This window comes from Eschrichtius robustus, chromosome 3 (assembly GCF_028021215.1).
Source record: "Eschrichtius robustus isolate mEscRob2 chromosome 3, mEscRob2.pri, whole genome shotgun sequence".
In the NCBI taxonomy this organism is placed as follows: domain Eukaryota; kingdom Metazoa; phylum Chordata; class Mammalia; order Artiodactyla; family Eschrichtiidae; genus Eschrichtius; species Eschrichtius robustus.
In genome coordinates this window covers 33,075,109-33,098,006 of record NC_090826.1, presented here as the reverse complement: position 1 = coordinate 33,098,006, position 22,898 = coordinate 33,075,109, and the positions used below count along the sequence as shown (strand labels likewise).

Genomic DNA, 22,898 nt, shown 5'->3' with positions numbered 1-22,898 from the left:
CCACAACTACTGAAGCCCCCATGTCACAACTACTAAAGCCCACGTGCCTAGAGCCCGTGCTCCACAAAAGAAGCCCGTGCACCACACGAAGAGTAGCCCCCGCTCGCTGCAACTAAAGAAAGCTCGTGCGCAGCAACGAAGACCCAATGCAGCCAAAAATAAAATAAATAAATAAAAATTTTTAAAAAATTTAAAAAATAAAAATGGGTTGTAATTAAAAAAAAAAAGAACACAAACTGTGGAGTCAGAATGATTAGACAAATACTGATTCCACCAAGTAGAAGCTAAACGATCATGTACAGGTTTCTTAACCTAAGAGCCTTCTTTTCCTCATTTGTAAGATGCGGTTAAAGTAGGCACAGGACTCGCAGAAGCCAGCTTGGAAAACAGTGTCATTATTACTGTTCTTAGAAGTTGAAGAAGACTATTAAAAGCCATTGGATTTGGTAAGAAGGAATTCTGTGGTGACTTCTCAAAGAGTCGTAAATTATCTGAAATAAAAGTTAAATTACACAAGTTAAAAGGAGAATCAGAATTGAAGATATGGTCATAGAATAAGATTTAGGAAAAAATTTTAAATGGAATCATCAGAGAAAGTGAAAGTCATGATAAAATAACATAAGGATCTGGTGAAGGGTACTGTCTTTATGAGGAGAGATCCATGGATAACTGAATGTATAGGAGAAAGAAACTATGATCAGGGTAAGGTTTAGAATGCTGGAGAAAGCAAGAAAACCACAAATGTCAGGTCAGGAGAAATGGTGAAGGCAGCTAACCCTGATGAGAAAGGCATCTCTTTTCCTCTGACTCCAAAGAAACTAATGAGAAGAGGCAAGTGCAGGAAAGGGGGACAGAGTGGTAATCAGGTTTCTTGTGGGTCTCACCCGGGTGGCTGCAGCCTCCCCCATGGCCTGAAGAAGCCTTTAAGCCGAACTCTCTGGCAAACGTGACAAAGGCTCCATCTGCCTTGCTCTTACCTGGACTTGGACCTCCTGAAATCTCTCTCTCCATCAGCCATGGTTCTTCTCCCTTCTCCAACTGGGAAATCACACCAGGTTTGGAAAGCTGATATCCTGCTCATGAAGAAGAAGAAAACTACATGTGCTGAGGTCAAAGAGGCATCCCAAGAATTTAAAGATAGTTCTTTGTTATTCAGGCCTTCTGAAGGGTAGAGTAGAAAGACCAGGGCAGAAAAGACCACAGCAATCCTGACTTGATGTTCAGAAGGAACTAGAAATCTCTCACACAGAACCCAAAGACCAAGCATACCACTTAACTTAGAAATAAAAGATTTTTATTCCAATAGGCAGGTTCTAGTTACAAGGGGAACCCATCCTTACCCACTGAGACCAGGTTCCCATAGTTCTCCAGCATCACCTCCCGGTACAGATTCCGGTGAGCAGGGGCCAGCTGCCCCCACTCCTCCTGGGTGAAGTCCACAGATATGTCTTTGAAGGTTAACAGTTCCTAGAACATCAAATATGTTCCTTTTCAGCCAGAGTTAGGAAGTTGTTCTAACCTTGTCTAGATGCTAACAGATTTTAGCCAAGTTTTCCTGGACACCCTCTTTTTTTTTTTTTTTTTTTTTTTTTTTAAAGCAAATCCATCACAGGGGTGGAGAAACACCACTCAGCAGAGATTCTCCTCAGGCTAGACAGGTCTAGTCTATGTCAGTCTGTATGTAAGGACTTAAATTTATGAGGTAGTCTGCCACATGCGGGAGCCCATCTCTGATGCAGGAAAGGCTAGAAAGAGATCTCTTTGTCATCAAGCCTCTGCCAGTTCCTATGGACACCCTCTTGAAAACTGGCTGATTCTCTGCTGGAGGTTACAAAACAATGTAGGGAGTGTGTAAGCTGTCTTTTCCAACACACAATTTGGTTGAAGGCAAAATACTCATGAACTATATTAAAGAAGGTCACAGAACAGTATATAGTAATTTAGGTTAAGGACAATAAAAATCAGGACTATTTGAGAAAGGAAAGGGTTCAAAAGGGGCTAAGGCCACAAGAGAAAACAGGGACCCTGGTTGGGCTGAAAGAATTGGTTAAAATGAGAACATTTCGGGACTTCCCCTATGGTCCAGTGGTTAAGAACCTGCCTTCCAATGCAGGGGACGCAGGCTCGATCCCTGGTCAGGGAACTATGATCCCACGTGCCGCGGGGCAACTAAGCCTGCGCGCTCTACAGCCCGCGTGCCACAACGAAGAGCCCGCTTGCTGCAAGGAAAGATCCCGCGTGCCACAACTAAGACCCGACGCAGCCAAATAAATAAATATTTTTTTAAAAATGAGAACATTTCAGCATGGATAAGACCCTTAGCTGGGTATTTCTGTTGGTAAAAAAAGTATGTGAGAACAGCACACTTTTAGAGGGAGCACGAATTCTGCCTAGTAAGGAAGATTCTTTGACCAAAGCAGACACCGCATTGTGAGGTACAAGAGCCTGTTATGAATGATCTACACAAATTAATAACCATTTGGGTTATTTTTTTAAAATATTACCAAATGCAAAGAGAACCCAGAAGCCAGAAGGCTGAGATAATAACAAATTCCTTAAGTATGGAATTAAGACTATTTTAATGCTTTTTATGTATTGTAAATAATTCTGGAATGCATTTCAGGCCTACTAGACACTAGCCTCCATATTTAACCGATGAATTTGAGGAAGGTTAAAGACATGGGACTAAACCCTGTACCATGTGATTTTGGAACTTACGATCACTCCACTTTAAAACTCTTCTGTTCTCTAATAATATCTCCTTCTATATTGGTTTTCTCTGATTACTCTCTAATTCTCTTGAGTTTCCCTATGCTTCTGGGGTTTGGCTGTGCAGAGCTTTGCCTGCCGGTGTCACTGGTTTTCTGATGAGCTCATGTATGATACGCAGACACTATTAAACTGCTCTTGGAAGTTCTCCTTCCTTTTCTTCTTAGCCTGTTTAGTTTGTGTCCTTTAGGACCTGTCAGTAGCTTCTCTACTCATTTCTCTATCATCTATAATTCTGCTCCAGAACATGACCAAAAATCCTTTCTTAAAGGTCATTAATGAAGTGTATACATCTCCAAGAATATCAGAACCTCTCTGTTCATTTTAAAGTGTTGCTTTAAATATTTTACAATGTTTGTCTTTCCCCTGGATGACATCTTGAGATGCTTAAGGGCAAGAATTATATTATATACTTTTTCTCTCTCTTACACACACACACTCACACACATGATTTTTAAATTTGTTGTATAAATGGCTAGAGGTTTGCTAGAAACAAGAGGGTTTCTGAGGAAGGTTACTACAGGTGGGGAAAATCCCTGTGAAATCAATCCATGCAGCCTGGTTTCTAACAGGCTAAGAAAATCCAATCCAGGAAGTCGAATCAAAGAAAATCGAAGCCAGGGCTCTTAAAATCTGAGAAACAATTTCAAGAAAGTGACAGGAAACTCCAACCTACCTGGGATTCTGCGGTCAGGGACCCAGATGTCACTTCATCCTCAAAACTTTCTCCCTGGGTCTCATCAGCATCCTGAGATAGCAGAACTGGGAAAGGAAAAGAGCTATGAGGTTTGCATCTTCCCAGATCCCCCAAATAGAAAAACTGCCTGCAGACCTGCTGAATATGGCCCCTCTCTCAATACATTCAATACAATGAGGGACATTCAGAGCAACTCAAGAGCAGGCTGGAGCCTCCTTAAGGAGGAGGATCTGCAGTGCGTTGACTGGGGGATTAATGTTTCCCAATGGACAACGCTGGTCCAAAAGCACAGACCTACCAGGCCATTCCTTTGTACAAAAATCCTCAAAGGTTCCTCACTTTCAAGAAAGAAAAATCCAAACACTTTACCATAGACTTCAAGATCCTCCACAACCAGTCCAAAGCTGCTTCTTCAAGTATTACCTGCCTCTAAACACCATCCTTCATCCTCTGGACACACCCACCACATAATCCTATTCACCATTCTTTGAACATACCTGGATAGCACCCACCTCAGTACTTTCCCCCAAGTCCTACTCAGTGAAAAACTGAGGTATCCTTCTAGACCAGTTCGAGTGAAGTTTTCTCAGAGCCCCTTAATGAGAGGAATGCTTCCTCTCCCCTGTATTCCTCCAACGCTTGGTTTTTATCTCTACACTGGTATCTATCTCAGGCTGCCTCCTATTATATTTATTTTTATACTTATCACTGTCAATTGGGTATTAGTATGAGTATATGCATAGAAACTGTATCTGGTTCATTTTTTCCCATCTGCTACTTAAGCACAACTAAATTATGCCAGGCTGCTAGAATTCAAGAAGTACTGGCTGAAATTTGACATATTAAAAATATGAACTAGCAATTAAGGCACATGAATTATTATCCTTGTATTTTTCCCTTAACTTTTTATCATGAATGTTGAACACCCATATATCTAACACATTAAATGATCGTTAACATTTGCCATATTTGTTTCATCTATCTATATTTTTTTCTGAACCATTTCAAAGTTGCAGACATCATGATACTTCCTCCCTAAATACTTCAAAGAATCTTCTCCTGCATGACCATGATACCAATTACCACACTTCAGAGAGTTAACAATAATTCCATAGGATCATCTAAATATTCAGTCCATATTCAGATTTCCTCAACTGTTCCCAAACTGTCTTTTATCCTAGATTTTTTCCAGTTAAGGCTCACACATTTTAAGTGGTTATTATTCAAAGTCTCTCTTACTCTAGACAGTACTTGCCTTTCTTTCATGACACTGGCATCGGCTTACTGTATCCTCATGGTGGGGTTTCTCTTATTTCTCCATCCCCTGTATTTTCTTTAAACCAGAAGTTCAGCCTTTAAGATTAATTTGGATCAGGTTAAACATTTTAGGCAGGGATTCTTCATGGGTGATACCATGTGCTTTATATTACATCACCCAGAAGGCACAAAATGTCAGGTTATCCCATCACTGGGACACTTGGTTAAGATAGTGATCACTAGGACCTCCCTGGTGGCGCAGTGGTTAAGAATCCATCTGCCAACGTAGGGGACACGGGTTCGAGCCCTGGTCCGGGAATATCCCACATGCTGCAGAGCAACTAAGCCCGTGCGCCACAACTACTGAGCCTGTGCTCTAGAGCCCGGAAGCCACAACTACTGAAGCCTGCACGCCTAGAGCCCGTGCTCCACAACAAGAGAAGCCACTGCAATGAGAAGCCCGCGCACCGCAACGAAAAGTAGCCCCGCTCGCCACAACTAGAGAAAGCCTGTGCGCAGCAACGAAGACCCAACGCAGCCAAATATAAATAAAATTATAAAAAACCAAAAGATAGTGACCACTAGATCTTGTCATTGAAAAAGTATGTCCTTTCCCTGGCATTTAGCAGGTGATTTGTGGGGGCCATACCTTGACACCATGTGAATATCCTATTCCCTACCAACCTTCCAATTACTTCATTTACAGTAAAATATTCTATCATTCTTTCTACATTTATTGTTGGCAGGTATTCTCTGAAAAGGATGTAAAAAGCAAGGTAAATGCATCCTTCATTCCCATAAAAACCTATTTTCAAAGTAAGAAATCAGTGTATTAATCACTTCCAATATGGCAGATGAGTTTTCTCCCCCCCCTTTTCTCTGTTATATTTATTTATTTTGGGGAGTTTCCTAAATTCTTTTTCTTTTTTTTAAAATTGTTATTGGCGTATAGTTGCTTTACAATGTTGTGTTAGTTTCTGCTGTACAGCAAAGTGAATCAGTTATACATATACATATATCCACTCTTTTTTAGAGTCCCTTCCTATTTAGGTCACCACAGAGCACTGAGTAGAGTTCCCTGTGCTATACAGAGTAGGTTCTCATTAGTTTTCCATTTTATAAATAGTAGTGTATGTATGTCAATCCCAACCTCCCAATTCATCCCATCCCTCCTTCCCCCCTTGGTAACCATAAGTTTATTTTCTACATCTGTGACTTTCTTTCTCTATTTTAAGTGTCATCATGAATGTGTGGAATTTTACTTATTTAAGGTGTTACAATCAATCTGGACACTTAGGGTTTCCCTGGTGGCGCAGTGGTTAAGAATCCGCCTGCCAATGCAGGGGAAACGGGTTCGAGCCCTGGTCCAGGAAGATCCCACATGCCTTGGAGGAACTAAGCCCATGCATCACAACTACTGAGCCTGCACTCTAGAGCCCATGAGCCACAACTACTGAAGCCCGTGCTCTGCAACAAGAGAAGCCACCGCAATGAGAAGCCCATGCACTGCAATGAAGAGTGGCCCCCGTTCGCTACAACTAGAGAAAGCCTGCGCCCAGCAACGAAGACCCAACGCAGCCAAAAATAAAATAAATAAATAAAAGGCCCTTTAAAAAAAATCTGGACACTCAAACTGTCCCCAATTTGAACCGGGCTTCTGCATCCTTCTGGTAGACGTCCATTGGTCTTTGAGCTCTTCCTTGCTATTCTAGCACAAGATACTCCAGTCTCACCTGGTACTTTCCCTGCTGCCTTCTACTTCTGGCCTACCCCCCCCATACCTGGACAGGTCATTCATTTGATTCACATTTCCTCACTGTAAAATAAGGAAAATCAGGCAAGTCCTCCCAGCCCCACGCACCCATGGGGAAGATAAAAAGAAATAACATACACAACCATGACACTGAACTATTAGTTTTCGGCTGAACGAACCACTACTACCTGGGAAAACCCCAAGCCAGGAGCAATAATCGAGAACTCCAGAGACCTTTTACCTAAGTCGATGCTTCTGCTCGGGTGCCCACTTTCCTTCCCACCCTAGCCGATGCTGCTCTGCCTGCCTCCCACCCAGCAGTCTATTCTCACCTTCTCCTTCAAATATCTTAGTCACGTCCTCCCACAGGGGCGCCCCCTCCGTGGCCTTCTTTGGATGGTGCAACTTCACCCAGGTGCCGGCCTCGACGGGCAGGGTGAATAGGAGTCTCTGAAGCATGATGACTTCAGCGCTCCCTTCTGGCGAACTGTAGCTCAGCTCACAGGGCAGAGAGTCCTGACTGGGCTTGTCCACTTTTGATGAGGAAACTGCCGGAAACTGACGGGAGGCTTCACGGTGGCACAGGTGTCCTCCACGCTCAGGAACCCGGCGAACATACAGCACCAAAATCCGGAGTCCGGACCTTTTCACCCCCTAGGCTCTCAAGGAACACGTCCCATCCTTGCGCTCCGTCTGTCTCCTCAGCAGGCAGCGGGAGGCTCCAGGTGTTTATTCGAAATCGCCAAGTCTACAGGCCCCTAGCCATGCTGGTTAGAAAACATCAGAGTCAGCAAAAGGATCCGGAAAGTTCAATCACATGGTCAGAATTCTAGAGCTTGCACCAATCACTGAACATTTTTTACAACAGATACATGGAGACCGTGGATATACACAGTCCATATGGTCCAAAACACTGCGCTGGGGTCATGAAGCATAATGGGATAAATAAAACCCAATTCTTTGTTTTAGGCAGCGCTAGGTTTAAAGTAGTCTGAGATTTGGAATCAAAAAGGATCTGGCTTTGAATCCCAGCTCCTCCCCTTGCCGGCTGCGGCAAATCACGTAACCCCGCTAATCCAGTTTGCTCCTCCCGAAATGGAGAGGATAAACCTTTTCTCCAGGGCTGAACCGCCCGGCCCTGCCCTCGCAGCCTTTGTCTGAGCCCGACTCTGGGGCGCGGGGCACACTGCGCGCCACGGGTGACGGCGGGCGGGGCCGAGGCGGCGCTACCCGGCTTGTCCCCTCCCCAGACCCAGGGGAGCCCTGGCTCACCCCTCTCACCAGCTCGGGCCGCACGCCCTAGTCCTCCTGCCGCGACGGACCGGTCTCCGCGCAGTGCCAAGATGCCCCACGTAGCGCAGTCCGGCTGGTGCGGCTGCGCGGCAGCGGTCTCAGCGCGCGGTTCCCGGCGTCCTGCGGGGCAGCCTGCCAGGTCGCCGGCGCCTGCCGGGATGCGCCCCGGGATACTGTCCCATCACTCTCCGTTTGCACGCAGCTCGGGCCCCGAACCCAGGGTGAAGCAGCCTGCTACTGCGGAAGGAAACAAAGCCTGTGTTCCCGTCCCCGCCGAGACTACTGAATAGAACCGGCTCCCCTCTGACAGGCATAGACGTGTGAATGTTTCCGCCGGGAGATTTGAAACCCTTGACAAAGGGAAACATCTGTATCTCTTTTTTGTCGAAACAACGTTGGTGTAAAAGAATCCATACCACTTTCACTTAATATGTACGTAGAAAAGACTGAAAGTGGAATGGAATCCAGTGTTCCATTAGAAGAATACCACGGTCAGGTAGTTGTTTGTCCTAATATTCAATAAGTTCTTACGTTAACTGCTTTCCTTATATTTCTAAAATGCCACAAAATACGAAATAACTTATCTGTAATCTCACCAAGCAGAGTAACCATTGCTAACATTTGGTGCACAGACACCTACACACACACAATTTTTAAAATGCATTTTTATGTATTTTCTGCAAAAATGATTATACTGTAGTGCTGTTTTATTTTCTACATCAATAGCCTACAAAAATAACAATTCAGAAAATAGAATAAAACTATGTGATTGCTGAACTTCCCTGGTGGTCCAGTGGTTAAGACTCTGCGCTTGGACTGCAGAGGGCGCGAGTGCCGTCTCTGGTCAGGGAAGTTCCGCATGCCGCGCGGTGCGGCCAAAGACAAAAAACCACAACAAAACAAAAAAACGATGTGATTGCTAGCTATTATGGACTGAATGTCTGTGTCTCCCCACCCAGCCCTCCAAATTCATACGTTGAAGCTCTAACCCCCAGTGTAGCTATATTTGGAGTAAGGAAGTACAGATCTTGGACTTCCCTGGTGTCGCAGTTGTTAAGAATCCGCCTGCCAATGCAGGGCACACGGGTTGGAGCCCTGGTCCGGGAGTATCCCACATGCCGCGGAGCAACAAAGCCCATGCGGCCGGGAGCCACAACTACTGAAGCCCACGCGCCTAGAGTCCCTGCTCTGCAACAAGAGAAGCCACCGCAATGAGAAGCCTGCACCGCAGCAAAGAGTAGCCCCCGCTCTCTGCAACTAGAGAAAGCCCCTGAGCAGCAACGAAGACCCAACGCAGCCAAAATTAAATTAATTAATAAAATAAATTAAAAAAAAAAAGTATAGACCTTCCTGGGCTTATGATGGGGTTACATCCAGATAAGCCCATGATAAATTGAAAATACAGTAAGTCAGAAATGCATTTAATACACCTAACCTACCAAACATCATAGCTTAGCCTAGCCTACCTTAAACGTGCTCAGACCCTTACATCACCCTACAGTTGGGCAATATCGTCTAACGTGAAGCCTATTTTATAAGAAAGTATTGAATATCTCATGTAATTTACTGAATACTGTACTGAAAGTGAAAAACAGAATGGCTGTGTGGGTGCAGAATGGTTGTAAGTACATTGATTCTTTATCCTTATGACTGTGACTGACTGGGAGCTGAGGCTCACTGCCACTGCCCAGTATCATGAGAGGGTATTATACCAAATATTGCTAGCCCAGGAAAAGATTAAAATTCAAATTATGGTTTCTACTGAATACATATCACTTTCACAGAACCGTAAAGTTGAAAGATTATAAGTTGGGGACTGTCTGTAATTAAGATTAAATGAGGTCATAAGGGTGGGGCCCTGATCCTATAGGATTAGTGTCTCTTTAAGAAGAGACACCAGAAGGCTTAATCTCTCTCTGAATGCAGACACTGAGGAAGGGTAATATGAGGATTTAGCAAGAAGTCACCATATACAGACAGGAAGAGAGCCCTCATCAGAAACTGATCCTGCCAAATCTTGATCTGGGACTTCTAGCTTTCAGAACTGTGAAAAAGTAAATTTCCATTGTTTAAGCCGCCCAGTCTATGATATTTTGTTACAGCAGCCCAAGCAGACTAACACACCAGCATATAGTATTTACAGAGTATGAAGCTTTGTTCTAAGTGCATTACATATTTTTTTAATTAATTAATTAATTAATTTTTTTGGCTGTGTTGGGTCTAAGTTGCTGCATGTGGGCTTTCTCTAGTTGCAGCAAGTGGGGCCTACTCTTTGTTGTGGGGCCTGGGCTTCTCACTGCAGTCACTTCTCTGTTGCGGAGCATGGGCTCTAGGCACACGGGCTCAGTAGTTGTGGCTCACAGGCTCTAGAGCACAGGCTCAGTAGTTGTGATGCACGGGCTTAGTTGCTCTGTGGTATGTGGGATCTTCCCAGACCAGGGCTTGAACCCGTGTCCCCCTGTGTTGGCAGGCAGATTCTTAACCACTGCGCCACCAGGGAAGTCCCGTATTACATATTTTAACCAATGTAGTCCTCATAACAACCCCTTGAGGTAAATGTTATTATTATTCCCACTTTGCAGATAAGAAAACTGAGGTTTGGAGAAGTTAAGTAACTTGCCCTGCACCATACAGCTTGCAAGTGGTGAATCCAGGCAGTCTGCGCTTCTGTCTACTACTCAACAAAAAAACAGCATAAAATATAGTACCAAGTTAATGGTAGAGTCTAGGTAGTGGTACATGGATGCTCACTGTAAAACTCTTTCAACTTTCCTGTATGTTTGAATATTTTCATAGTAAAATATTGGAAAAATATTGCTAAGAACGAACAACGAGAGTTATGCAGAACATTATAAATAAAACCACAGAAGTTACTGATTTAAATGGAGAAAATAATGATGTACACCATGTTCATGGATTGGAATAGAACATTCTAAATATGTCACTTTTCCTCCTTTAATGCTCCACAATCAAAATCTCAACTTTTCCTTTCATTAAATTAAATGATTCTAAAGTTTACCTGGAATGCTAAGTATTCCAGAATGGCCAGTAAAAATTTCCAACAATAATGATGTCAGACTTGACCTACCAATATAATTGGTATAAATTGTTTTATCAATATAATATAAGGCACAATAATCAAAATAAGATAAAACTAGTGCCAAAATATACTCATAAATTAATGAAATGAAATTGGGACCCCTAAAACAGACTCGGTAATTCATTTAAATTTAAAATATTATAAAAGTGGCATTACAAATTAGTGGAGTGATGATGAATTATTCAGTAAGTGTCATTAGGACAACTAGTTAGCCATTTAGGGAACTGTATTAGTCTGCTTGGGCTGCTACAACTAAATACCATAGAATGGATAGCTTAAACAGCAGAATTTTTTCTTTTTACAGTTCTGAAGGCTGGGGAGTCCAAGATCAAGGTGCTGGCAAGGTAGATTACAATCTGAGGACTCTTCTCTTGACTTGTAGGTAGTTGCCATCTTGCTGTGTGTGAGACCTCATGTGAGGTCTCACATGACCTCTTCTTGTATGCATATAGGAAGAGAGAGTGAGCTCTTTGGTGTTTTTTCTTATAAAGACACAAATCTTTTACTTAAGACCTCATTTAACCTAAGATCTTATCTCCAAGTACAGTCCTATTGGGGCTTCAAACTGAATTTGAATTGGGCAGGGACACAAACATTCAGTCCACAACAGGAACAAATCAAGTTGGGTTTCTACTGTACATGTTACACATCATATAATTTCTGGAAAGTTAAGTTTTGTTTTAAAGTAAACTACTAAAATGTTCAAACAAAGGTGATTCTATGCATAGTTTTGTGATTAAGTCTCTTATATTTGCAAGGAACAAGTTCACCAGAATTGCTTTCTAAGTTAAAAGGATGATGATGATGGTGATGATGATGATGATGGTGATGATTATTGAAAGGATTCTGGAGTGTCTTTGGGTCATCATAGCCATATAATTATGATACTGGTGTGAGAAATGACAAATACACCAATGGAACAGACTAGGGAATCAAAAAATAGATTCTAGTATATGTGAGAATTTATTAAATGACAAAGGTGGTAGCTCAATTCAGAAGGAAATGGGTGAATTGTTTAATAAGTGAAGCCTATGGAATTTTAGTACTTACCAATCTGGAAGAAAATAAAAACGGATCCCTATCTTAAACCATATTCAGAAATATTCCAGTTGTATTAAACTCTTACAAAAATCTTGCAAGAAAATCCAAAAGAGTACATATACAAATAGAACAGTAGTTACCAGGGGCTGGGGAGAGAAGAAAATGGGAGTTGTTCAATTGCTATAAGGTTTCAGTTCTGCAAGATGATTAAGTTCTAGAGATCCACTGTACAACATTGTGCCTATGGTTAACGATACTGTATTGCACACTTAGAAATTTGTTGAGAGTAGATCTCGTGTTATGTGTTCTCATCACACACAAAAAAATAAAAAGGACTCAGGGAAACTTTTGGAGGTGAAAATAGATTCTATATAGATTCTGCTTTCTTAATTGTGGTGATGGTTTCATGGGTCCATGCACATGTCCAAACTCATCAAATGTAGACATTAAATACTTGCAGTTTTATTGTATATCAATTATACCCCAATAAAAATGTTGAAAAAAAGTACGTATACAATCTATTAGTGGGAGAAACGCTTTTAACAAAAAGTCTGAAAACTTGATCAACATACTTGACTAGATACAAATTAAAAACTTTTGTAGGCAAAAGATCACTTAAACAAAGTCAACATACAGATGACACATCTGAAAAAAAATATTTGTAATGCAGATATACAAAAATATGTATTTGACTCTAAAATATCATTTATTTTAAATACACCATTATTTATGTACTACTAATAAAGAAAAATGTTGCAATTAAATTAATACACAGTTTTTTATAGTGTAGAATTTTATTGTATACTTAATGAAGGAGCTCTTTCAGCCAGACTATTTCTAGGCATGGATTTTTGTTACATCTCATGCTACTCTGTTTCTGTGCCCTTTTATGGTACCTCATAATTTTTTCATTGTAATGCCAAACCACTCTGTAACTTTTATGACATTTATCATAGTAATTAAACTCAACAGTTCCAGTACCAACAATGCACATAACTTAACCAATACTTGGGCACTGACAGTCAATAACAACAATACCTCAACTACTGATTTCAAGTCAACTCCATCCTTGTAAAAAAAGTGGAGGTGGGGGGGAGAAAAAATTAACCCAGTGAGAAAATGGGCAAAGAACATGATGATTAGACAATTCACAGAAGAGAAATCCAAATAGTCAACAAGCATATGAAAAGAGAGCCAAACATGCAAATGAAAAGTAATAATGATACATCACTTTACACCCAAACTGGGCAAAAATAAGAACTATAACAGCTATTGCAAGTGGGAATGCAGGGAGAGAATACTCCCATACATTGATTATAGAAGTGGACACCTGTCTTTCTGGAAAGTAATCTGGAAACTTCTCTTAAAATAAAAAATACATACTCTTTTAACAAATCATTCCTACTTTGAGAATCTATCCCTTGGAAAAAATAGCGTTGTTACAAAGGACAACTGTACAAGAATGGTTATTGCAGAACTGGTTTTACTGGCAGAAAATAGGAAAGTAAATGCCCACCAGTATGGAAACTGCTGAATAAATGATGATTGGCCCACACCAAGAACTTTAAAAAGGCCTTATAAATGAATCAACTGGAGCTATACCATCACTTGGTGGGATTTCCATGAGATAGTTTTAAGTGAGAAAGTATTAAACCAAATCATGTGAATTTCTTGATATTTGATCAGTTTTGACATACAAAAAAAGCAATATATGATTCAGACTAATAACTATCCCCAAAATATGTATATTTGTGTGTATATATACAGGTATATGTGTGTATGTAAATATACTAATTATTATATGCATACTTACGTTTGTGCAGAGTATCTGAATGTAGAGAAAAATACATGCTACACTGTTAACATGCACAAATTAAACAAAAGGAATATAACATGATCCTAAAGCAGATCATTGTAACACTGTGCTTGAACTGGGGATTTATGCCAAATGATGCTGGCTGCATTATATTGAAGCTCTCAACTCCCTTTATTTCAATAAATGTATTGAAAAAGAGAACAAATTTTTCTACTGTAAGTAGGAAAGCATTACATGCCACAAAATAAATAAAAATACTGAATCCAAGAAATTAAAATTTTAAATAAAACAATGAAAAGAAGAAATAATAACTCAGTCAATTTACAAAAGTACATATCTGAAAATAAGTTTCTCAATGCAAAGAATGGAATTGTTTATCAATTTAAGAATAGGGAGAGATGTTTGGATTGACGTCACTTACCGAAAAAAAAAAAAAAAAAGATGGGCTTCTACATTAATGTTTCCATTTTTCAGATTTGATATGAGCCAGCACTGGAAATCCTAATTCACTTGCATGCATGGTATACAAGGACAAGATAACTGCATTTCTGATGGAGTTAGAAACTAACCAAAATTATGAGAAATTTTTGTTTAATAATTATTTCAATAGGACATCTAATACAATATCTAGAATTTGATCTTCAAAATGTGTCAAGTTGTTTGATTAAAGATCAGAGATACTGGAGAGAGGGCTCCTTATCTATTCATCTCTGCCACCAGATTCAGAAAATCCCTACGAAGACATTTTAGCAAGTCTTTCAAGTGTCTCTTCATAATCTTCAAAATATAGTCTCAGAGAGTAGTTCAGATGAGTTAATCAGCATATCAACCAAACAAAAGGAACCCAACTCACCGTTTTATTTTATTTTTATAGATAAAAGAACTTTTTTTTAATTAAAAAAAAATTATTTATTTATTTTTGGCCGTGCTGCACGGCTTGTGGGATCTTAATTCCCCCACCAGGGATTGAGCCCGGGTCCATGGCAGTGAAAGTGCTGAGTCCCAACCACTGGACCACCAGGGAAGTCCCCCAACTCACCATTTTAAAGAGGTCCACCCCACGGCTCCAGTTACACAACATTGTTATTCAGTGCATTTGATCTTTCAAGTGGAAAACTGGTTTAAACCTTGCCTTGCAGGACTGCATTTAGATTGTTCAAAGGATAAATCTATCTGGAGCCATTGCCAGTTAGGAACATGTTCTTACAAATGTGATCCAGAAAGATGAAGTCATTTTAGCATCTTGAAGAGATGCTGCTCTTCAGTGGTTTCATTCAGAACCAATGAGCTTCTGAATGAAACAGAACGTGTTTGAAATCATTGCCCATCTCTTCATGGATCTGAGAAAACGGGAGAATTCAGTGACCCTCTCTTACAGGACTGATAATCTTAACAGCTTTGTTAGGTATTTATCTTAAACCTTCACGCCCAGGTTCTCCCTGTGCATAATCGGTAAATTTTATTCAAATCACCACTACTGTTCACATTTCCATTACAGTTTTCAGCCTTATCCTTTAGAAATACCATTTTCACCACTGATTCATGATAGGGTCAAAAGGAAATTAACATTATGATTAGTGACAGAGTGAGGCCCAATTTCAATTTACAATTATATAATCTTCTACATATTTTCCATCGCAAATGATTGTCAACTTCCACCAGGAGGAATCTGTGCTAGCACTCAGAATCACCTATACTATCCATGCTTCCAAGCACTTATGATGGTAAGTTTAGTTACAGTAGCCGACGCTGTTTGTGTCCTGTGCATACCCTTGAGACTTCCCAGTGTGCTTCAGCGATGCCAGCTGCCAGCATCTGCATCTCTGCAGCTGGGCAAGGAATTAACATTGATAACCCTCCCACTACACCCACTACCGGGGCTCAACCAATGACTCTTGCCAGTTGGTTTGACAATGCCCAGTCTGCTCACCACTAGGTGGCATGATTCTGAGATTTGTATTATGCACTTTCCCAGAGTTTCAGTGTGATTAAGCTCCAGTCTCTTACAGAGATAACAAGCTTAATAGTGTACCCTTTACTGGCTATCTTCCTTTCCCTGTCTCATTTCCCCCACCCCCTATTGGTATTTCCCAAATAAACTACTTGCACCCAACCCTTTGTCAGGATGTGTTTCTGAGAGAACCCAAATCAGTCACTGAATGTGTGAACAATGATCCTACAAATCATGCAGTCCTTGTAAAGTGAGTGCCTTACCAGCCTACACTACTCTAATCCCAAGCAATAATATCCTTGAAATTCCATATTTAATGTACCAATTATATTTCTTCTAATACACATTAAAAATAAATACATAGAAAATTCATCAAGCTATACATGTATAATTTGTATACTTTCCTATATGTAGTATATACTTCAATTAAACAGTTAAAAAGATAAATATGTAACAATTAAAATTGTCTTTCACATAGAGAACAGACTTGTGGTTGCCAAGGGGGAGGGCGGTGGGGGAGGGATGGACTGGGAGTTTGGGATTAGTAGCTGCAAACTATAACGTATAGAATGGAGGAACAAATGGTCTTACTGTATAGCACAGGGAACTATATCCAATGTCCTGGGATAAACCATAATGGAAAAGAATATAAAAAGGAATGTATATATTTGTATAACTGGGTCACTTTTCTGTGCAGCAGAAATGAACACAACAGTTTAAATCAACTATACTTCAATTAAAAAAATAAAAAAATAAAATAAAATTGTCTTTCAGAGTCACAGTCACCCCTGGTTCTGAGCTTCTGCTTCCAGTGAATTCATTCAGTTTATAAATCATCTTGCCACTCCACTTAAAAAATCCAGAATTTTGCTGGAGTCCTTTCTCTTCAAAGGAACAACCTTCACTAACACATGAGAATTAACAGATGGTTATTCTTTCTTCTCTTGTCCTCTCTGGAACAATCCTCCGGGGTCCATTGGTTTCACTAGGGAGTGGGCACTCAAAGCTAATGCCCCTTCTCCATCCTGGGAGACAATGGGAAAGATTAAAGCCATCTTCTTCTTGCTTTCCTTAAACCCCCGCAATATTCATAAACCAGACTGAAGTCTTATGAAAACTTTTATGGCAGAGTCAGGGAAATTCAGAATTACAATCGTAATGAACTTGAACTCTCTTAGAAAGAAAGTACTTGTCACTTTAGACTTCACAAGGACTGTAGTCACAACCCTCGTCCCACAGGTGCTCTTTTCCTTGAGGCTCTCAGTCCATAACTCTCTTCCCTGGGAAAACTGCACCCCTTTCCAAAAGAAGGGTCCCATCCTCTGGCCTTTCTGCCTTCTTAGCCCTTGTCTTGTGGTCTTAAGTTCTAGTTAAAGGGAGCAGATGGAACACATGTATTTAGCTCCACTCCCTCACAAAATCCCATCATAACTGCAGAAAAAAAGGATTTAAAACCAAAAGCATAAATCCAGAAGACAAGAAATGGATGAGTGATGATAGCTTTATGAGTTCTTAAAAGGTTGAATCCTAAGTGAGCAGTGGGGAAAGCCAAGAAGCAACCTGATTTACATTACAGAATCCCCAAAAGCAAACAAATTGGTTGCCCGGGGTACTTCTGGAAATGGGCAGTGAAAGCAATGTTAAACATAGAATATTGGTTGCAAATCTGTTAGAAGCAGTTAGATTTCCAGCATCTCTACAGTACTCCACAGTCAGGTGACTGTCCTTCTTTTTTTTTTTTTTTTATTGGCATCCCAGGAAGGGAGGCATTTAATCTTTATTTTTAACATGGACATTCTTTTTTTTTATAAATTTTATTTATTTATTTATTTATTTTTGGCTGTGTTGGGTCTTCGTTTCTGTGCGAGGGCTTTCTCTAGTTGCGGCGAGCGGGGGCCACTCTTCATCGCGGTGCGCGGGCCTCTCACTGTCGCGGCCTCTCTTGTTGCGGAGTACAGGCCCAGACGCGCAGGCTCAGTAATTGTGGCTCACGGGCCCAGCTGCTCCGCGGCATGTGGGATCTTCCCAGACCAGGGGTCGAACCCGTGTCCCCTGCATTGGCAGGCAGATTCTCAACCACTGCGCCACCAGGGAAGCCTTCTTTATCTCTCTGTGGGAGACTAGAGGAGTAATTTAAGGAGAAGATAAAACAGAGGGGTCTCTGAACTGAAGAACACCAGGCACAGTTGAGGGCAGGGTACTATGCTGGAAATGGAAGAGGGAATGGGGCAAGGATACATGAAAATTTGCACACTGAACTTGAGACTCCCAATCTTCTTCCCAGAATGCTTCCACACAGGTCTATACTCCCTGGGTAGCAAATCTGAAAACACTTCTCCAGTGACTCCAATCGGCCGAAGAGAAAAAGATCTAAAGATACTGACATGGAAGGTTCTCCAAAGATATGGCCCAGGCAGACCACTACCCAGTTCATTATGGGCAGCTCTGGTCCCACGGCACCTAGGGTCTCATGATCTGTGATTCAATCCCCACCAAGGCCAGGTGGGGAAATAGTTACTTGCCAAAGAGGGCATAGCTTCGAAAACCATAATTGCCTTCTTGGTGGTTCTTTAATTGGGGCTTATAAGAGTGTACAAACAGTATCCTGATCTGCTACTGATCTACTGAATCATGCGGGCTGAGGGAAGAAATGCCTGTAGCTTGAACAAGAGGAACATTTGTCACTCTGGACTCCACTTGAAGTAGGCAGTTTTTCAGGTCACCTCCAAAATCCGTTGTGTCAACACACCCAACTATGGTATATTTGCTTTACAAATCCAAAGGGACTCATCAAGTGCAGTACTTCTTTTTTAATACAGAGGGTAGCAAGTTCAGCAACTTGTTCTTTCCTTTAAAAGGGTCAGCCTGGGGACTTCCCTGGTGGTCCGGTGGTTAAGACTCCACACTCCCAATGCAGGGGCCATGAGTTTGATCACTGGTCACGGTGTGGCCAAAAAATTAAAAAAATAAAAGAATCAGCCCAACATGCCTCAAATAAGTCATTGATGTGGCAGGACTCCCTGTAGATTAGATTACATGATAGATTGCCTATTACTTCCTGCTTAAAACAATAATAATCATTTATTATCTCTCACAGTTCCCATAAGTCAGAAATACAGACAGGGCACAGTGCAGACAGCTTGTCTTTGTGCCATTATGTTGGAAGCCTAGCTGAAAGACTCAAAGGCAAAGAGCTGGAATCATCTGAAGGTTATTTACTGCCACGTAGGCCTGGCCAGGGCTGTTGGCCAGAAACCCACATATGACTTCTCTATGTAGCCTGGGCTTTCTCAAAATCTGTTGCCTTGGTATGAAGGGCAAGAGTCCCGAGACAGAGAGAGAGAGCCAGGAAGAAGCCATACGTATTGCCCTTTTATAACCTAGCCTGAGAAGTCACACAGTGTCATATCTGCTGCATTCTATTGGTTGAGGCAGTTATAAAGGACTATTCGTGTTCAAAGGGAGAGAAAATAGACCCCACCTTTCAATGGAAGAATGCCAGTGTGGGATGGGGTATATGTTGGTGGGAGCCATCTTGGAAAATACAATCTACTGTGGTGAGAGAGCCAAAGCCTCTACAGATTGAACTATTGCATAGATCTAAGAGGCAATCATATCCCTCAGATGGGGTGGTAAACTCATACTGCTGTTCTACCAAGCGAAAGCAAAAAATTCCTTCTGATATTTTTGGTTATCAGGATAAATTCCCTCTCCAAAATTATAATGTTAATAGACATATATCATGTGTCAAACACTATCCTGATTAGATTCAATAAGGAAATAACTTCGGAAAAGCACCTGTAATGAGTATCACCCAGTTTGGAGGTATTAACCTGAAGAAGTTAATGGTAATTTACTGTCATCCTCCCAAACCCATCCATCTTTTGCACCAGCTAGACTGAAGTTAAATGGACATGTGGTCTCTTAAATTCTCCCAGAGATGTAATACTGCTACTGATTTATTATTTTGATAGGGAAGAGCTCCAGGAGCTTCCTCTTCTCCACTCTTTTCTCAACAGTCCTTACTTCACTGGTCAGCAAGCCCATGTGAGAATTCGTTCAGTTGCTAAGGGCATCTTTTCCAACTAGACACTCAGAAATGGGGAAACTACTACAGGAGGGGTTTAAGGTTCCATTGGGCCTATGGTGAGACTGACTTAGGTCAAAACTCCATCATTACCTGATCTCTATATGCTTCCACTCTGACAAGTGGCCAACATTATGGGTACTCAGGACATAGTGATAGCTAACAGCTAGTGTCCAACTGTTGCCAAAGTGTTTGTGTAGTTTCCCTAGTGTATTGACCCAGGTAAAATGGTAACGGGTCCCTTTGGGGAAAGCCGGAAGTAAGATACACATTATACACTTACGGGGCGTTTATAAGCTCCCTCCTCAAGGATACCTGGCCTCTCCATTTTTCCATAGGCTCTAGGTCTTTGAACTAGCTCAGGTCTAGCAATAGAATACAGGGCTACATTTTTATCTTGATGACATCTGTCTCCAAACCTGGAGAAATTTTGGCTATACAGATCAAGCAGGGCTTTAGTGAGCTGCTACTTGTCTGGGTCCCTATCCTCAATTAATCACCTCCAGAGATCTTGGTATCCATTCTGATTACCATAAATTGCAGGTGGGCCACTGTTAAAGGCTACTATTGGAAACGTCCCAACTCCACTGAAGATAGGGAGCACACTTTAGCATTCTTGGCCTCTAGAGAACACCTGCTAACTCATGTTTTAAGGACTCTAGTACTTATATAAGAAAGTATGTCTCAAGCCATTGGGTAAAGGGAATGTCTTCAGGGTTCTGCCAGGGACAGGTTGGGAAAAGGGATGACATATTTGGTAATTCATTCCAGAATTCCTTGAGTTTTGGAATCTTTTCTCTACATTATACAAAGGAATTTCTGTCTTCCCAGCTTTTAGGATTGGCCAATATAATGTTTAGCTTTATCTATTTTAAATATGCCCAGATGCTGCATCCAGGACATTAAATCTAAGATCTGCGGTAGGTGCATGCATGCCAATACATACCACCTGACCCTAAATTACATCTTGGTCTTCTTGATCGAACACTCAATATTTTCATATGGATTCCTCATATTTTTGCCAATGACTGTATAAGTCCCTTCCTCCAGGTATTATTTGCTCCTTGATGTGATATGATGTACTCCAGATAAACTATGAGATATTCTTGCCAAAATATTTAATGTGAATCTAGACCTACTTTCTAGTTTCCAGGTAGATGAAAAATGTAGAACTTTCTATGAATTGGCTTCAAAAAGTCAATGTCATGGGGAAAAAAGGTAGAGGCATTGTTCCAAATGAAAAGAAATTGAATAGACATAATAACCAAATGCAATGCATAAACCTAAATTGGATCTTGGTTAAAAAAAAAAAAAGGAACAGAAGACATTCTTGGGATAACTGGCAAAAATTAAAAATGGACAGAATTTTAGGTGGTATTGAATTATTGTTAATCTTCATTGGTATGAAAATGGTATTGTGGTTATACAGAAGAATATATCACTCAGAAAATGCATGCTCAAATATGGCATGAAAATGTTATGGTGGTTATATAGAAGAATATATCACTCCTAGAAGGTGCATGCTCAAATATTTAATGGTGAAGTATCACTATGTCTGCAACATACTTTCAAATGACACAGTGAAAAATGTTTTCAACATTAAGTTTGTGAGATTTCTCTACGTGGTTGTATATAACTCTGGTTTGGCAATTTCCATTGCTGTTTAGTATTCTGTTACATAAACATACTACAATTTCTTTACCCATTTTTCTGCTGATGGACACCTGGATTGTCTCTGGTTTGGCGATATCATGCATAATGATGAACATTCTTATGCTTGTCTTTAATGCTCATGTACATGCATTTCTATTTGGTGTATACCTAGGAGTAGAATTACTGAATTATAGGTATATCTAGGTAGCAACATTAGTAGATAATACTAAACCATTTTCCAAAGTAGTTGTATCAGTTTACACTCCTACCAGTTGTGTGTTCCCATTGCTCCACATATTTGCCAACACTTGGATTATCTTTTTTCATTTTAGCCTTTCTGGTATGTGTTTAGTGATGTCTCATTGTGGTTTTTATTTGTATTTCCCCAATTACTAATGAGATTGGGCATCTCTTCATATGTTTGTTAGCCATTTTGGTAGCCTCTTGAAGTGCCTAGTCAGGTCTACATTGTCTGTTTTTCCATTAGCTTGCCTGTCTTTCTCTCGTTTTGCAGTTCTTCATATATTCTGAATACAAGTCCTTTATCATGTGTTTCAAATATTTTTGCTTATTCTGTGGTAAGCCTTTCTACTCTGTTAATGGAATCTTTTGATAAACAGTTCTTAAATTTAATCTAATTAAAGTATACAGATGGCAAACAAACATTTGAAAAGATATTCAACACTACGTATTAGGTGATTGCAAATTAAAACAGCAGTGGGGTACCACTACACACCTATTAGAATGGCCTAGATCCAAAAACACTGACACCACCAAACGCTAGTAAGGATGTGGAGCAATAGGAACTCTCATTCATCACTGGTAGGAATGCAAAATGGTTCAGCCACTTTGGAAGACACATGGCAATTTCTTACAAAACTAAATATACTCTTACCATATGATCATGCTCCTTGGTAATAACTCAAATGGATTGGAAATTTATGTCTACACAAAAACCTGCACACAGATGTTTATAGCAACTTTATTTATAATTGCCAAAACTTGGAAGCAACCAAGATGTCCTTCAGTAAGTGAATAGATAAAATAAACTGTGGCACATTCAGGCTCTGAAATACTATTCAGCACTAAACAGAAATGAGCTAACAAGCCATGAAAAGACAAAAATGCATATTACTACGTAAAAGAAGTCAATCTGAAAAGGCTACAAACTGTATGATCCCAGCTCTATGACATTCTGGAAAAGGCAAAACTATGGAGACATTAAAAAAAAAATCATTAGTTTCCAGGAGTTATGTGGGAGCAAGGGATGGATACGCAGAGCACAGAGGGTTTTCAAGACAGTGAAACTATTCTGTATTATACTATAATGGTGAATACATGTCATTGTACTTTTGTCAAAACCCAAAGAAGATACAACACCAAAATGCACCATAATGTAGATTATGATAATGATCTGTTGGTGTAGGTTCATTGTTTGTAACAAATGTACAGTTCTGGTGCAGGATGTCAAAAGTGGAGGA

General features: G+C 40.6%; 1 protein-coding gene and 1 non-coding gene across 2 annotated transcripts in view; both read right to left on the bottom strand.

The window, feature by feature from the left end:
- Window positions 1-6,994, bottom strand: part of ZFP69B (ZFP69 zinc finger protein B) — a 36,301-nt gene extending 29,307 nt beyond the window's left edge. Inside the window, exons 1-4 of the mRNA XM_068537528.1 lie at window positions 6,809-6,994; window positions 3,446-3,531; window positions 1,341-1,467; window positions 978-1,073 (exon numbers count right to left, since the gene is read on the bottom strand). Coding sequence (XP_068393629.1) covers window positions 978-1,073; window positions 1,341-1,467; window positions 3,446-3,531; window positions 6,809-6,935 — 436 coding nt within the window. The 5' untranslated portion in view covers window positions 6,936-6,994. The remainder of the gene's footprint in view (window positions 1-977; window positions 1,074-1,340; window positions 1,468-3,445; window positions 3,532-6,808) is intronic.
- Window positions 1,713-1,808, bottom strand: LOC137763221 (small nucleolar RNA SNORA12). Its single transcript, XR_011073775.1, has one exon. It is a non-coding gene; the product is annotated as a small nucleolar RNA SNORA12 (small nucleolar RNA).
- Window positions 6,995-22,898: the final 15,904 nt, after the last annotated feature.